This window comes from Bos indicus x Bos taurus, chromosome 11, assembly GCF_003369695.1.
Source record: "Bos indicus x Bos taurus breed Angus x Brahman F1 hybrid chromosome 11, Bos_hybrid_MaternalHap_v2.0, whole genome shotgun sequence".
In the NCBI taxonomy this organism is placed as follows: domain Eukaryota; kingdom Metazoa; phylum Chordata; class Mammalia; order Artiodactyla; family Bovidae; genus Bos; species Bos indicus x Bos taurus.
In genome coordinates, this window is record NC_040086.1 from 13604861 (window position 1) to 13621610 (window position 16750).

Sequence of the window (16750 nt, forward strand, 5' to 3'; positions counted from 1 at the left end):
AGAAGATAAATGATCTGGAAGACTCAAAAGAAGTACTTATCTCATAATAATCTGCTGTAGGAACCAGAAGAAAAGTGACATAAAACTATTTAGTAGCCCTGTATGTATGTATGTGTTAGTTGCTCAGTCATGTCCAACTCTGCAATCCCACAGATGGTAGCCTGCCAGACTCCTCTGTCCGTGGAATTCTCCACGAAAGAATACTGGAGTGGGTAGCCATTCCCTTCTCCAGGGGATCTTCCCAACCCTAGTAGCCTTAAAATAGTTTAAAAAGGCATGGCTTCCAAGAAACAGGAGGGGGCAGTCATAGGAGAAGATAGACTAAGATGAGAAGGTCAGAGGTGAAATGGAGATACAGTAAGAAAAGTGTGCAAAAGATAAAATGTTCAATGTGGGAATTAGAATTCACACTATTTTGCTGAATTAAAATTAGTAAAATTGGAGATGATGATAATAATGACAAACATTCAGAATGGCAGGAAAATAGCAGTAAGGAAATTAGTGAGAAAAAAAATATGAGAAAAAAATTAGAGAGCAAAAATTCAACGTATGGGTAACTGCTGATCTCAAAGGAGACACTCAAGTGAAATGGAAGAAACAACCATAGAGCTAATAGAAGACAGTCAACCCTGTGCTAAAGAAAACATGTTTTTCAGGGTGGGCTACCTGCTACTGTAACCACCACCTCAGCCTCCCTGATCCAGTGCTCAGTGGGCTGCCTTCAGTGACACCCCACCGCCTTCCGTCTGGTGGCTGCATCACCCTCAAAGGTCCCAGAGCTTCCACCGGATCCTCCGCCTCCAGCAGGGCGGCAAGGAAGGAGAGAGTGTGGAGAGGGCAGTTCTGCTCTTAACTGTCTGGGCAACAGGTGACGCAAGTCACTTCTGCTTAATCTCATTGGCTGACATCTCATTGGCCCTATTCAGAGGGAAGGCAGGTAGGAAAGGTGGGTCCCAGGAAGAAAAGGAAGTGAGTTTGGTGAGTACATGGCATTGTTCCTGACACATGGATATGCAGACACACATACAAATATGTACAGAAGTTTAAACAGCTCTTTCCTTAATTGTGATAAAATCCATACCATACAGGATCATAGGGAGGATCATAGACAGAAGTGGAAAGTCAAACCAACATGCCTGCTATTTTTTTCTGTCTTGTTTCCGACACACTGTGACACTGTGAGCCTGACTGCTCAGGCTTTGGGCTGTCTTTGATGCATGTTCCAGGGGCGGTGGGTTCCCCACATGAGCCTTTGGACCCTGTCACGATTTGGCATGTTCCTTCCAGTTCCCGCCATCCCCTCTTTCTGGGCCTATTGACTCTCTCCCTCCCAAACCAGGAAGTCCCATGTCCCTTTGAATCTGTGAATTTCTATAGCTTCCTCAGTCTGGAGAGGGGAGGGATGGTGTCAGATCCCCCTTTAGTCCTAGATGCAAGGTGTTCTTATCATTTCCTTTTGTGCTCACTAAGTGAAAAAAATAAAACCAACAAAACCAATTTTTAAAGCCCAACATAACAATCTTGACCTTAATATGCTAAAGGAGTATTTATTTCTACATCTGTGGCCAAGAAAATAGCTTATTAGACTAGAAGGACACAGCATCCAATATCTGTTCCCTGGACTTCTTGGCTGGAGGTGGAGTTGGGGCTAAGGGTATTCTTGCCACATGAAGGATAAATACTCTCAGATTAGGTCCCAAAGCAGAACCAACCGTTTTATGTTCAAACTTGACCAAGGTGAAACCTTTCAAAATATAGCTCTGTTGGTTTTTAGGTACAGTCTGGCCTGAAGGCAAAAGGTAGAAAACATGACCACTTCAAAGTTCCCTGTGACTGGATTCCAGGACAACCTGAGGTGTGAAACAGTGAATCAGAGGACGTGTCAGTCAGTTCAATTAGACAGGCTTTTATCCACATAATATACAAGTTTGGCACCTCCTCACCGAAGGAAGGAACTGCGTATTTGAAGGCTGAGCACAGCCATCCTGCTAGTTCAGGACTGTCTCTGCATCACTGGGGTTTCCTGAACCCCCTTTCTTCCCCTTCAGTGAAGGCATGAAGCCCACATGGTTTTGTGATGGTGGCAGAAGTATCTGGCAAGTGGGTTAAAGTTCATGCCGGAGCCTTGAGACTGGGGCCTCCCTGGAACCCCACAGTTCACTAGCTTGTGTTGGAGCACTGCCCTCACCCCCACACACAGTGTTGAAATGCTCTCTCTGTGCATGTCTCAGGAACGCCATGATCCCGGGTAGCTCTGTGACTGATCAAGTCACTCCATTTCCTGAGCCTCAGTTTCCTCACCTGAAAAGCAGGATGAGGGGCCCTTCACCATGGCACTGATGAGAAGGGCTGGGCACAGCCCCAATACCTATCTGGGTTTAACAGCTCCAATTTTTTGGATCAAATAATGTCTTCCTTCTGAGGGTGCAGCAGTCAGGGGTTAAAGGATTCCTGCGGCCAAGGGGGTTTCTGGAGATGGACAGAGGGAGACGCTTCCTCTTTTCTCCTTTGATACTCTTTTCATCCTAAATGGTTAATCCCTTACCTAGAACTGTGGAAAATTCAGAAGTAGGTGAAGAAGCTGATGATAAGCCTCAGCCATAATCCCATCACCCAGGGGCATGAGCTTTCTCTTTATCTGAACCGACCAGGCAGGGTGTGGTCCCATCTCTCACTCAACTGTCTCCATTTACTGTGCAAAGTAACAGCAGCAAAGCCTTGACCAGCTCCTCCCTCACTTCTGGAAGCTTCATTCAGGGATCGGTGAGTTTGGGCTCTGACTTCACGTCTCAGGCTTGAAGTAAATGCCCTGCTGTCCTTGTCTGGAGCTGACTCATGGGGCTGGGAGCCTGGGGCTTTAGAGGCACCCCCACCCAGGGGGTGGCCATGCCTGTGGCAGACTTTGAAGCAGATGGGAAAGGACCACTTGTCGTGTCTTTCCGCTGTGGGCTCGGGGTGCGGGTGATACCGACTGTCTGCTCCTGTCTGGAGACAGGAGACAGGTACCCACCTCCCTTTGTGCGCACAGGGCTTAAACAGATATGAACAGAAAGTCAGACAACTTGAGCATTCTCTTCTAGACCTTCTGTTCCTTTTATAGCTACAAGGAACAACCCACAGAAATGTGATTTCATACTCCAGTGGTTACATTTACCTGATCTTCAGTGGGACAGAGACAAAAATGACCTGTGACAGGGAGTGCCTTTCAGAACTGTGATCCCTGGCTGCTCTCCGAGGAGGGCGAATCCCAGCAGAGTCTTTGCTGAGTAGGCTCCAGAGTGTGAGGGTGCAAACTGAAGATGCCCAGAGGGAGCTCCAGGGCTGCCCTGAGAGGGGAACTGAGGGGGTCCTGGGGTGGGGGTGGGGCAGGGGTGGAGCTACTGAAGGGAAGGGGTGGGGGGCCAAGGGGGGGCTGCTGAGCTGAGGGTGTCTATTCCCTTCTCCTCTGTCTCCCCACAATCCGTGTTATATTGCGGAGTTGGCTTTGTTAGAGCTGCAACCAACTGCTGGAATTCTGTCAAAATAGGCAGGAAGAATGGCTGTCAGAGAGGTCTAGCCATTTGGATTACATAACAAGAGAATATGTTATTTTAGAGGAGACAGCTTAGTTGCTAGGGTGCCTGCCACACATGCCCCATTATCACTCAGCACCATACTCTGAAATGGGCTGCTCAGGGGTTGGTCTCCCCACAGTGTTCCGAGCTCCCCTGGGCCCTTACTTACCTCTGGGACCCCAGGGCTTGGGCAGTGTTAACGCCTAATTCACTGCTAGTGGAGTTTCAGTTCAACTAATATCTATTAAGCATCTACCTGACACCAGCCCTACAGCAACACAAAGAGTAGAGACATGTCAAAGACACAGGCCCTGCCTGCTAGGAGGTCCTGGTAATAGACTGTTGCTGTCGGATTGTAAGTGGAATGAATGAGGAGCATAATGGTGATGGGAGTGTAAGGGACAGGGGTGTGGAGGGAAGGCTTCCGGGAAGAGCAGACAATCTGAGCTGAAAGGAAATGGCAAAGAAGAAAGAGTGCTCCAGGCAGAGACCAGCAAGGACAAAGGTGGGGACTGGCTGAGTGCCTTCCGGGTCCTGGGAACAGTCGCTGGAGCGTGAGCGATAGTCTGGGAGGGAGGGGGCAGGCACTGGGAGGCCCAGGGGGCTTTGTGAAGGAGCTAAGAGGGACCTCGTTCTGTGGGGGGCAGTCCTCAAAGAAGGGAGTGGCCAGAGACAGAAAGGCCTGATCCTTGGTCTCCTGGTGGGGAATGGGTGGGTTTCAGTTTCCAACATGAAGAATGCATTTGGTTTGAAAAAGCAAATTCAGAATTAAATTTTTTTGTTTGATAAATATAAAAAGGAGAGCTGTCATTTTTGGAATACAATCTAAATTTGACTAAATTTTGGCTAGAGGAGCAGAAATTAGGGGAAAAAAAAGTTGCAAGAACACTGCATCGATGGCGGGGAGCCATGGATGGGCTGGGGGTGGGGAGGGGGATGCAGGGCAGTGGGTCAGATTTGCATTTTTAGAACAGCGACTCTCGCTACTGATTGGATGGGGTGTATGAGAAAGGAAAGACGAGGCCTAGATCATGAATGCGATCCTTTGCAGCCAAAGATGTAGAAGGTCTATCCAGTCAGCAAAAACAAAACCAGGAGCCAACTGACTCAGATCATGAACTCCTTATTGCCAAGTTTAGACATAAATTGAAAAAAGTAGGGAAAACCACTAGACCATTCAGGTATGACCTAAATTAAATCCCTTACGATTATACAGTGGAAGTGAGAAATAGATTCAAGGGATTAGATCTGATAGACAAAGAGCCTGAAGAACTATGGTCGGAGGTTTGTGACATTGTACAGAAGGCAGTGATCAAGACCATCCCAAGAAAAATACATGCAAAAAGGCAAAATGGTTGTCTGAAGAAGCCTTACAAATAGCTGTGAAAACAAGAGAAGCAAAAGGCAAAGGAGAAAAGGAAAGACATACCCATCTGAATGCAGAGTTCCAAAGAATAGCAAGGAGAGATAAGAAAGCCTTTCTCAGTGATCAATGCAAAGAAATAGAGGAAAACAACAGAATGGGAAAGACTAGAGATCTCTTCAAGAAAATTAGAGATACCAAGGGAACACTTCATGCAAAGATGGGCACAATAAAGGACAGAAATGGTATGGACCTAACAGAAGCAGAAGATATTAAGAAAAGGTGGCAAGAATACACAGAAGAACTATACAAAAAAGATCTTCATGACCCAGATAATCACGATGGTGTGATCACTGACCTAGAGCCAGACATCCTGGAATGTGAAGTCAAAAGGGCCTTAGGAAGCATCACTACAAACAAAGCTAGTGGAGGTAATGGAATTCCAATTGAGCTCTTTCAAATCCTAAAAGATGATGCTGTGAAAGTGCTGCACTCAATATGCCAGCAAATTTGGAAAATGCATCAGTGACCAAAGGACTGGAAAAGGTCAGTTTTCATTCCAGTCCCAAAGAAAGGCAATGCCAAAGAATGCTCAAACTTTCACACAATTGCACTCATCTCACATGCTAGCAAAGTAATGCTCAAAATCATCCAAGCCAGGCTTCAACAGTATGTGAACTGAGAACTTCCAGATGTTCAAGCTGGATTTAGAAAAGGCAAGGGAACCAGAGATCAAATTGCCAACATGTGTTGGATCATTGAAAAAGCAAGAGCGTTGCAGAAAAACATCTACTTCTGCATTATTGACTATGCCAAAGCCTTTGACTGTGTGGATGACAACAAACTGTGGAAAATTCTGAAAGAGATGGGAATACCAGACCACCTGACCTGCCTCCTGAGAAATCTGTATGCAGGTCAAGAAGCAACAGTTAGAAGTGGACATGGAACAACAGACTGGTTCCAAATCGGGAAAGCAGTATGAAAAGGCTGCATATTATCACCCTGCTTATTTAACTTATATACAGAGTACATCATGAGAGATGCCAGTCTGGATGAAGCACAAGCTGGAATCAACATTGCCAGGAGAAATATCAATAGCCTCAGATATGCAGATGACACCACCCTTATGGCAGAAAGTGAAGAAGAACTAAAGAGCCTCTTGATGAAAGTGAAAGAGGAGAGTGAAAAAGTTGGCTTAAAACTCAACATTCAGAAAATTAAGATCATGGCATCAGGTCCCATCACTTCACAGCAAATAGATGGGGAAACAATGGAAACAGTGAGAGACTTTATTTTTTTGGGCTCCAAAATCACTGCAGATGGTGACTGCAGCCATGAAATTAAAAGATGCTTGCTCCTTGGAAGCAACCTAGACAGCATATTCAAAAGCAGAGACATTACTTTGCCAACAAAAGTCCATCTAGTCAAAGCTATGGTTTTTCCAGTAGTCATGTATGTGTGAGTTGGACTATAAAGAAAGCTGTGCGATGAAGAATTGATGCTTTTGAACTGTGGTGTTGGAGAAGACTCTTGAGAGTCCCTTGAACAGCAAGGAGATCCAACCAGTCCATCCTAAAGGAAATCAGTCCTGAATATTCACTGGAAGGACTGATGCTGAAGCTGAAGCTCCACTCTTTTGGCCACCTGATGCAAAGAACTGACTCATTTGTAAAGATCCTAATGCTAGGAAAGATTAAAGGCAGGAGGAGAAGGGGACAACAGAGCATGAGATGGTTGGATGGCATCACCGGCTCGATGGACATGAGTTGGAATAAGCTCCAAGAGTTGGTGATGGACAGGGAAGCCTGGTGTGCTGCAGTTCATGGGGTCACAAAGAATCGGACATGACTGAGTGACTGAACTGAACTGAATTGCTGAATGCAATGGGGATGACACTGGCTTGATTCAAGGTGTGGTGCTCTGGGTGGGAAAATATTTAGGACATAAAACCAGAGAATCTGGTGACAGTAGGGAAACAGGGCATGAAAAGGGAGGAGTCAAAGCTGCCTTCTGGGGCCCTTGGTGGGTGGCCAGCTGGGTAAGGGGCAGGGAGGGGATGCTGGCTGGAGGAGGGAGGCTCTGGTGCAGGGCTGGCTAGAGTATTGGTCCATTTAGACAGGTCATTTTCAAGGTGGCTGTGGGACGTCTGGGGGTGGGGTGGACAGTCTAGTGAGCAGCCAGCTAGGGCTGAAATCCAGTGTCCTAACTTGTTCTGCCTCCCAGCTGGCTTGGCTACACCCTGAGAGTAGGGAGCAGGTGACCCTGGGGTGGGGGTGGGGGCTGGGGTGGGGGCGGCCTCCCAGGAGGTGTCAGGCCTTCTCACTACATGGGATACTCCTTGCTTAGCTCTTCCCACGGGGCCTGGGTGAGCTTGGCCTTTGAAGCACATGCTGGGGAAGCCAAAGGCTGACTGGAGTGGATTGTGTCCCTCTCTCTGAGCTGTGACAGCAGGCACAGCTCAGAGCGTTCTGTCTGCGAGACCAGGGTCCCCTGAGGCCCAGCTCTGCCTCAGGAGTTGGACTCTCCTGAGTGGCCCTGGCATCAGACCTCTTCCTCTTCCTTTTCCCTCACTGAGACTTGCTGATCAGGTACCTGTGCTGGCCCCACCCAGCCTGACTCTGCAAGCAGAGATCTGACAGGTTTCTTAACACAGGAGAATGTTTAAAATAATGCATTTGCCTATAATACCTCTCAGGGCTATTTTCATTGTATTTCATTTCAAGGGTTAATACTATACCCTCAGGAATGGAGCTCTAATAGTGGAATATCAACACTGATGGAGATAGGATGGGTATTAGTCAGTGTTCAGTGTATACTTATCTGTGGGACAGATGTCTGTCTTCTTACATGAATGGAGCAGGTCCCTTTGGGTGACATTAATTCTCTCTGTGGACACAAGTAATAGCTCAGACTCTGAAAATCCACGCCTTAGCAGGGATGGGCAACCTCATCTCTGTGCCAGGGGCTGCTGGTGGAGGGGAGGAAGCTGGCACGTCACGTAAGACAAGCTGGCCGCAGGATTGGTCTTAAGGCAGGTCAGTGGCCGCCCACAGGAAGGAGCACGTTCAGAGGTATATCAGCAAACCCCAGTAGGCAGGGCTCCCACAGTGTTAGGCCATGCATGGAAGTGGCGTTAAGTTCTGGCAGTGACCCTGTTTTCTAGCTAAAAATAAGACCCATGGTTAGGAGACCTGCAGCTGGCAGCTGGACATGCAGAGCATAGAGAAGAGCTTTTGGAAACAACTGTCAAGACCCTAACTAGAGGGGTAAGCATCAGGACTGGACCCATCAGGGGCCTTCTCAGCACTGGAACGCTAAGCACTGGGGTGCTCAGACAGACTGAGCGAGCAGTGGTGCCTCAGGGGTCACTCAGCAGCCCGGACTCCCTCGGGCACATCAGACCTCCCAAGATGAATTCTCCTTGCCCCCTCTTTGGTGAGAGTAGTCTTTCCAAATGCTCCTTTCCTGGCTGATGAGACAGGACCGGCAGGCCATCACAGGTCCTCAGACCCATGGGTGGAAGTGGGTCTGGGGGTGGGGATTACGCCCACTCTGGGTGAGGTAACCACCTCTGGGTCCAAACAACAGACACCCAAGTTAAAAAAAAAATAACTATCACTTAAAAAAAAAGTATATTGATGATTAACCCTTTGAGGACCTCGATCTTCAGGATTTTTGGATTAGTAACTAGGATTTTTGGATCAGTAACTTGCCATTGTTTATAAGACATTAACTATTTTACATTCCTCCTTCAGTAGTTACTTCATGACCTGTTACTTAGATATTAGCTGGGGCCTTTCTTCCCCTTGAACTCTAGGTGACATTGGCTTAAATCCACCAATTCATGGTCTGTGCAACTTCAAAACCCTCCCACTTTCCCAGGGTGTGATATTATTCAAACCTCTTCTGCCTCTTCGGGCTGCATCCCAAAATCAGTCACACCAGCACGTGTGGGTTTAGAAGCTGTTAGTGAAGTATCTGGGGGAGTGGGTTGTCAGGAAGGGGTTGATCCCTTCCAGCCCAGCTGTGTGTGCACTTCTGGGCTTGCTTGGAGTTCCGCCTTCAACTCCCTCCACCATGCAGAGCAGCCACTCTCCCCTGCGGCCCCTTGGTGGTAGTAGGTACTTGTGTGCTTAGTCATGTCTGACTCTTTGCGGCCCCATGGGCTATAGCCTCCCAGGCTCCTCTATGCATGGGATTTCCCAGGCAAGAATACTGAAGGGGGTTGCCATTTCCTTCTCCAGGGGATCCTCCCAACCCAGGGATTGAATCTGCATCTCTGGAGTCTTCTACATTGGCAGGCAGATTCTTTACCAGCTAAGCCTCTGGGAAAGCCTGGGGTCCCTTGGCCAACATTCAGCAAAGGGATTTTTCCAACAACTCTCTTTGAAAGGAATTTTGATCCCAATTGTAAAGACAATGAAGCTTTCTTTACCTTTGTGTAGACAGAATTTGCTTTTAAAATAAAAGTTCACCTTCAGTTCATTTTCAAGAATTCCCCAACAGTTCTTAAAATAAACCAGCTCCTAATGGTGCTGCAAAAACAGGGCAAAGAGTTGTGGTGGAACAGAAAATACCCTGAAATCTGTTGTGTTTTTTTTTCCAGTTTCTACCCAGATGTTTGAGATCCTATAGATGTGGTCATCGAGCCGGGCTGTGGAGCGGAGCGTGCAGACTGAGTGCTGAGAAGAGGCAGCCTTGGCCAAGGCTGCTCCGGCCTCCTGGTAATCAGTTGGTGGTGATGGGGAGGCGGAAGGGGTGAGACGCAGTTTTTGGTTGGGTCCATCTCACCAGGATGAGCTTCCAGACACTCGGGTCATTGCCATGAACTCCCCTGATCCCACTGACTCGAGAGCGACCATGTGCAACTAGAGATTATCATAGTAAGTAAAGGAAGTCAGAAAAAGGCAAATACCATATGATATCACTTATACGTGGAATCTAAAATATGGCACATATGAACCTGTCTACAAAACAGAAACAGGCCCACAGACACAGAGATCAGGCGTGTGGTTGCTAAGGAAGTGAGGGTTGGGGGAGAAGGGTGGACTGGGAATTTGGGGTTGGTAGATGCAAGCTATTATGTATAGGCTCGGTAAACGACAAGGTCCTACTGTATAGCAAAGGGAACTCTATCCAGTCTCCTGGGATAAACCATAATGGAAACGAATATTGAGAAAATCATGCAAATATGTCTAAAACTGAGTCACTTTGCTGTACAGTGCAGATTGGCACAGCAATTGTCAACGATACTTCAACAACAAAAAAAGAGCCATCATGGCATCAGAAGGACCTCGGAGGTCACTGGTCCCACCCCAACAGGGCAGAAGCCCCTCTACAACATCCTGTGGTTACCCTGGCTCCAAGGAGAGACCTCACCACCTAACGAGGAAGCCTGTCCGGTCTTCTCCTTACTGAGAATCTCCTGCTGGTGGAAATTTCACCCTCGCACCCTTAGCTAGAATCTGCCTGCCTGCAATAACCACTTGGTTTCCTGGTTCTGGCCCCCCGAGGTTCTCAGGAATCACCTTGATCCCTCTTCCACATGGCAGTCCAGCAGATATTTGGAGAGGAGGAACGCAGAATCTGGGGCCAGAGACAGGCCTGGTTGAAATCCCGACTCCACTGTGTGATCTTTAGCAAGTTAGTTAACCTCTCTGATTCAGTCTTTTTATCTGTAAAGCAGGGACAATGTCTATCTCATAGAGTTGTCCTGGAAATGAAAATAATTCACAAATCAAGGTTGCTTGTTTCATCACCAATTCTCTGACACCAACAGGATGTCCTACGATTCAACTCAATTCTGACACTACCCTGAGTTAAAAGGGAAATAAGAAAAAGCAAGGTCATGGACAAGACTCTGCCCACTTCAGAGGCGAGCTGCAGGTGTGGTCCTCTGACCACCTGCACTTCTGACCGACTTGACTATAAATTTGAGGGTTCTCACAACCTCCCTCTCGGTTTCTATGATTCCCTAGAATAGTTCACTGAAGTCGCTGAAAGTTCTTGCAACCGCAACTGCAGTTTTATTATAGAAGATCTAACTCAGGAATAGCTAAAAGAAAGAGCACAGAGTCTGGGGGATGAGGACATGGTGAAGAGCTTCCACGTCTGCTCCTTGTGGGATCTGTCAGCACCCAGCCCAGAAATGTGCTCACCAGCCAGGAAGCTCCCCCAGACCTCGCTGTCCAGGGTTCTTTAATGGAGGTGTGCATTACTGGTAGGCAAAAATTGATTTAGTCATTTGCCACTTGATTGAAAGCAATCTCCAGTGCCTTTCCTCTCTTCCTCCTGTGGTTGGGATGGGGCTGAGTTCCAATCCCTTAATTATATGCACGGTCTTTCTCAGTGGCCAGTCCCTCCCTTGAAAGGTCTAATTGCCCAGCATGTCACCTCATTTGCATTTTTATGCTCAGGCTTGGTGAGAGGGGCTCATTATGACCAACAAAACACTCCTAATGCCTTTTGGACATTTTAGAAATCCCACGTGCCAGGAACTGGAGCCAGAGGCCCTATATACTCTTTACGATGCCACTCCTGGCTCTGTACGCGCCAGCCTTCTGTGATCTTCAGCACCCTGCTTACATTCTTTTATTGTGCTCTCCAGGTTTACACGTTCCCACTATCTGGTCAGAGTAAAAAGCGTTCTCATCAGTCTTTTTCTGGTTTTTCTTTTTGTTAATGTAACTTGAGATTGAATTAGTTTGGGGACTAAAACATATAATTACAATTATTTCACATGCACCTGTTTACAATTGAATCATAAGCCTCTCATTACTCACATTCTTCATGCTATGATGATTCTAGCCCCTAAAGGACACATAATAAGCGCTAATAGCACTTACTCGGCACCAGGCACTGTTTGAACTACTTCATATGCATTAACTCACCCAGTCTGCACGACAACCTAAGGAGGAGTTAAATAGTTGCAATCTCTGTTTAACAGATGGGGAACTGAGGCACAGAGAGGTAGGTAACTTGCCCAAGATCACACAGCTAAAAAAGGGCATAGCTGAGATTTGAATGCATGGTCTGGTTCCAGAGTCCTGCTTTTAACCACTAAGTTCTGCTGCCCACAGCTTTGATCACCTCCCAACATTCTGGGAAGGAAGGAGCACAGAAGGATGCCTCTGGCTCCTGCTGTCATGGTAAGGGAGTCAGGGTTTCATTTCCTCCCCTGCCCACTGGAGCAGCCCTATGGGACTGGGCTGTAACAAGTGAAGGCCGGCCTAGGGGCTCCTGTCCATCGGGCCCTGAATGTTTTGATTCCTCATGCTTTGTGGGAGACAGCTACTTCAGAGACTTCACAGATCAATTCCCGGAAAATCCAGATACTCCAAAAGGAAGGGAGAGGACCAGCCTTTTCCTGCCTGGATGAAAAGGATTTAGGCCAGGAAGGTTCAGTACCAGGTGGTACCAGTCCCAGAGAAGCTGACAGTTCAGACACATCGGAGCTGGAGTGACTTGGTGTTACAAGGAACACAAGGATCTCCATGCCCACATCCAGTGTACCCATTGAGGGATTGTCTGCTGCTATTTTAAAAATAACATCAAGGGACTTCCCTGGTGGTCCAGTGGCTAAGACTCTGTGCTTCCAATGCAGGAAGCCCAGGTTCAATCCCTGGACAGGGAACTAGATTCCACTTGCCTCAACTAAGAGTTCACTTGCTGCAACTAAGATCCACAGTAACCAAAATAATAAATAAATAATAAAAAAAATAAAAATAACATCAAAGATTTGGGGCTGTGAAGGTGCCAAAGAGAATGAAAATGGAGAGGCGTGTGTATGTGGGGCAATGCCTCTGTAAGAACTTTGGTCTGCTGCAGAGTTTGCCCAGGAGAATCTGGGTGGTGACCCCAAGTCTGCATGGCTCTGATGCATTCCCATGATGTTTGACCTTGTGCTCTCTTCTTACTCCCCAAGTTCCAGAGATGAGGCTTGCTGGGAGCACGAAGCGGGTGAAGTATTCTTAACTGAACCCATGTGTATGGGATTGACTTGAAACCAAAGGCAGTCATCAGTAGGTCATGTGTGTTCTTTGCAGATGTTTCTCTTTTGGCATTTGGCTTGAGGAAGAGGCACTGGGGAGATGTGGGTAGAAGGTCTTGCTCCAGGAAACCTAGATCCTCCATCCTTCTGCCTTTTTCTACATTAGTCTGTTTCTCTCCATAAAGTGTTAGAGCTGGATGGGGCCCCAAGGTCCATTCTGTTCGTTCCCCCATTTAAGGATGGACAAAATGAGATCCAAAGAGGGAAATTACTTACCTGAGTCCATGAACAAGGGAATGTCATAACTTGGGCAGCACTGCAGGCTTCTAGTCTGGAGCTAATTCAGCCCGAAACATCCCTGACAGACTTCATCACTCTACTGAGAAGAAGAATCTGGCTTTAAATGTCACTGAGTACAACCTCAAACATTCTCACAACCTGCCAAATATGTTTCAAAATGTCTCTTTAGAGAATGTTTGTTTTGGGCTGCCACTCCCAGGCCACTCGTTCCTCCCGCCTCCATCTCATCGACATGGCTGGTAAGGATGGTGCTAACTGGGGGAGATCTGTTGAGGGCTTTCACAAGGAGCTGACTAGTGACAGTTAAGACCAGAGGTCATGGCTTTGTAGACTTGCAAAAGTGCGTTATGGTGGCATTTGGACCACTCTTGCTGCCCAGGTCAAGAGTATGGTGGTAGATGATAGAGTGGCAGGAAGGGGCCTGGACAGCCATAGGAAGTGGTGCATAACACTAGCGTTAGAGGCTTTGTGCCATCTTGGCATGCTTGCTAGAAATGGTAAGCTCCTGGAATGAATTTTTTTTTAAAGTCTCTCAGTTGTGTCTGACTCTGCAACCCAAGGACTATACAGTCCATGGAATTCTCCAGGCCAGAATACTGGAGTGGGTGTTTCCTACTGGAGATTCCTTCTCCAGGGAATCTTCCTAACCCAGGGATCGAACTCAGGTCTCCCACATTGCAGGCGGATTCTTTGCAAGCTGAGCCACCAGGGAAGCCCTGGAATGAATGCCTTCTGTTATACGCCACAACCACAAACATTTATCTGTGGTATTTCAACCATGGCTGCCCATTAGAATCACCCAGAGAACTTAAAAAAAAAATCCTGAAATCCAGGTCATACCCAAGATCAATAATATTAAAATCTCTGATATCAGTATTTTTCAAAGTTCTCCAGGAGATTCCAGTGTGCACCCAAGCTTGAGAACCCCAAGGGTTCGGAGCTTCAGCTGACCCTTGAAGGACCTTGTCCATGTGTCTTCCCTTGGACTTGCTATTTGCCTTCCCCAAAGAACAAGGATGCAAATAACAATAATATCAGTCAATCACCTGAGTGTTCTGGGCTGACGGGATGGGCTCCCACTTACTTGTCTTGCCTAGTGTGGCCCTGCCTGTCCTACTTGGAAGAACTGTAAGGTAGAGGGTAAAGTGCTGACAGAAGATGGAAGAAGTCGCAGACTTCTCATAGACAACAAGAATATGCTATCTGGTTGTCAACAAGGTCTGTTCCATAATGAGCTGCTGACTGGAATGAAAGCTAAGGCTTTGTCTAACAGGATGAGCCTAGAGGGCAGAGCAGATCTGGTCTGGGGAGGCCAGGAGCTGCTTTGAGAGAACAATGGCAGTTCCACCTCCTTCTGGAAGGGAGTCCCCAGAGGCAAAGGGAAGGAGGGGCAGATTAAGGATGAAAGCCAAGTACCTTGAGCTCAGATAAAGCACTTTCGTTGGTATCTTCCTATTTGCCTTCAAAAACTAGTCACTGTTCAGTCAAGGCACTTGCCTTCTTTTGCTGAGAAGGGGCTCAGCCACCTGGGAGAAGGCTGAGGCTCTGTAAGCCCCCACACCCTCCGGATGTTGAAGGAGCATGATAACCCAGACTTGAGGGCCTAGCAGCACTGACACAAAGGGAGACTGGTGGCCACAGTCCCACAGCTGGGAAGCCAAGGCTGAGCAGCAGCCTGCTTCTTCAGCAGGACTCCAATATGGCCATAAGGACATTCATTCACTCACCATTCAGGCATTTTTAAAAGCCTGCTTGAGTGGAAAAAATAAGTGACTCGTTCGCAGCCCAACCTTCCAAGGACGGCCCTAGTTCTCGCTCCAGGTCTAGATACTCAGGCCTCTGGGCAGCCGGGCATATGGTGCCATTCAATCAGTGTTCACTGTTTCACTATTTCTCAATATTCATTTACTGGGGTTTAGAGAAACTCATTTTCCACTAACAAAAAACTGCACACCTCTTTTCAATTCATGATAAGAAATGATTCTCCAGTGAGACACGTTTTACAGAAACAGATTCACAATAAATCTTTTCCCGAGGCGGGAGCAAAGTCGAAGTTGGGGGTGCGGGGGGTGGGAAGCAGCGCTCAGCCTGTTAGAAGCTACCCGTTCTCTTTTCAGTTTCGTGGATTTCCCACCGCATGTTTTTTAGGAGGCTTCTTAGAGGGCTTACATTTTAGATCAAGTACGAACTTGCAGTGAATAGCTTTACACTGTGTGGATAAGCAGCACAAAATGCCCCCAAAGCTTTGCAGGTCGAGGTCGCACTGGGGGACCAGTCTACCTGAACCAAGCCCCGTGGGTCAGGCAGGGAAGGGCTGGCGAGCCGGAGCCAGTGACAGACAGACCTTCACTTAGTCGGACGATGCATCAGCGCCCCCTACAGGCCGGCAGCCGCGGCGCCCTGCCTGCCAACCCGCCTCCCGGCTCACGCTCTCCTGGAAATAGCCTCATTCCCACTACCCGCCGCCCCCCACCCCCCTTCCAAGCCCTCCGGCCTAGGAAGCGTGCACCCCGACTGGGAGCACCCTCCTTTCTTCTCGGCAGGGGTCCAGGAGAGGACTGCAAACCCACGAGGACGATGAGTGAAGAGACCGTCCCCGAGGCCGCCTCCCCGCCGCCCGCGCAGGGGCAGCAGTACTTCGACCGCTTCTCTGAGGACGACCCCGAGTACCTGCGCCTTCGCAGCCGCGCGGCCGACCTGCGGCAGGACTTCAACCTGATGGAGCAGAAGAAGCGCGTCACCATGATCCTGCAGAGCCCGGTGAGTGGGGGTCTGACCCCCGCGGGCGGGGGAGGAGGAAGGAGGCCAGAGGAGGGCGGGGAAGGGGTGCGGAGGACGCTGATGCACCCGGTGAACCCGAAAGAGAAATTGCTCCTCTTCCGCTTGCTCAGAGACGGAGCAGTTTTCAGCTCTGAGCAAGATGCTCTGGCTGTGTGGGTGTTTGAGTATCTCCCTAGTCGCTGGCGGATGGCAAATCCTGGCTTATGTGCAGCTTATGGCTTGTGTTTGACTCCCTGGTGGGGAAGGTGGATCTGAGAAGCAGGAGCCCTACTTCAGTTCCTCGTGCCCCTTCTGAGCCTCACTTTCCAGTCTTCCTGTCCCTCTTCACCGAAAATTCTTAACAATTCGGGTAAACCAGGGCCCAGCGAGAGGTGCCACGTGGGAGGTCTGGGGCTCCTTTTTCTGCACACCGCCAAGAACTCTGTCCTGGCAAATAAGGCTTTGACATACCAAGGCAGGAGTGAAGTGCGCCTGAAAGCCCCAGGAGGCGGGGAATAGAGAGCAGAGGGGCAAGTCAGGGTCACCCAGCCCTGGCCAGAGTCTTGAGGTCAGTTGGCACCTGCCTGGCATGGATACAGTGCTCTTTCTCAGATGGTGTGTTGAGAAGGATGGAGGGTGGGTCTACTGGACCAGGGAAGCAGGACCATGATGCAGGCCCTCCTAGGGAGGAAGAGCAGTGGGAACAGAGGCAATAGGTCTCTCAGGGAGTAGAGCTGGGTGGGCCTCAGGAAACAGTACGTGATCCTAAGTGTTGGTAAGCCC

General features: G+C 48.4%; 1 protein-coding gene across 2 annotated transcripts in view; it reads left to right on the forward strand.

Moving 5' to 3' along the window:
• The window catches only part of ADD2 (adducin 2), a 125712-nt gene that overhangs the window by 54061 nt on the left and 54901 nt on the right, over positions 1-16750 (forward strand). The window contains exons 1-3 of one of the 2 annotated variants that reach the window (XM_027554948.1): positions 2675-2763; positions 9524-9641; positions 15751-15967. In XM_027554948.1, coding sequence (XP_027410749.1) covers positions 15785-15967 — 183 coding nt within the window. In that variant the 5' untranslated portion in view covers positions 2675-2763; positions 9524-9641; positions 15751-15784. Of the gene's footprint in view, positions 1-2674; positions 2764-9523; positions 9642-15750; positions 15968-16750 lie in introns of those variants that run through there. The other variant, XM_027554947.1, reaches the window with a different exon arrangement.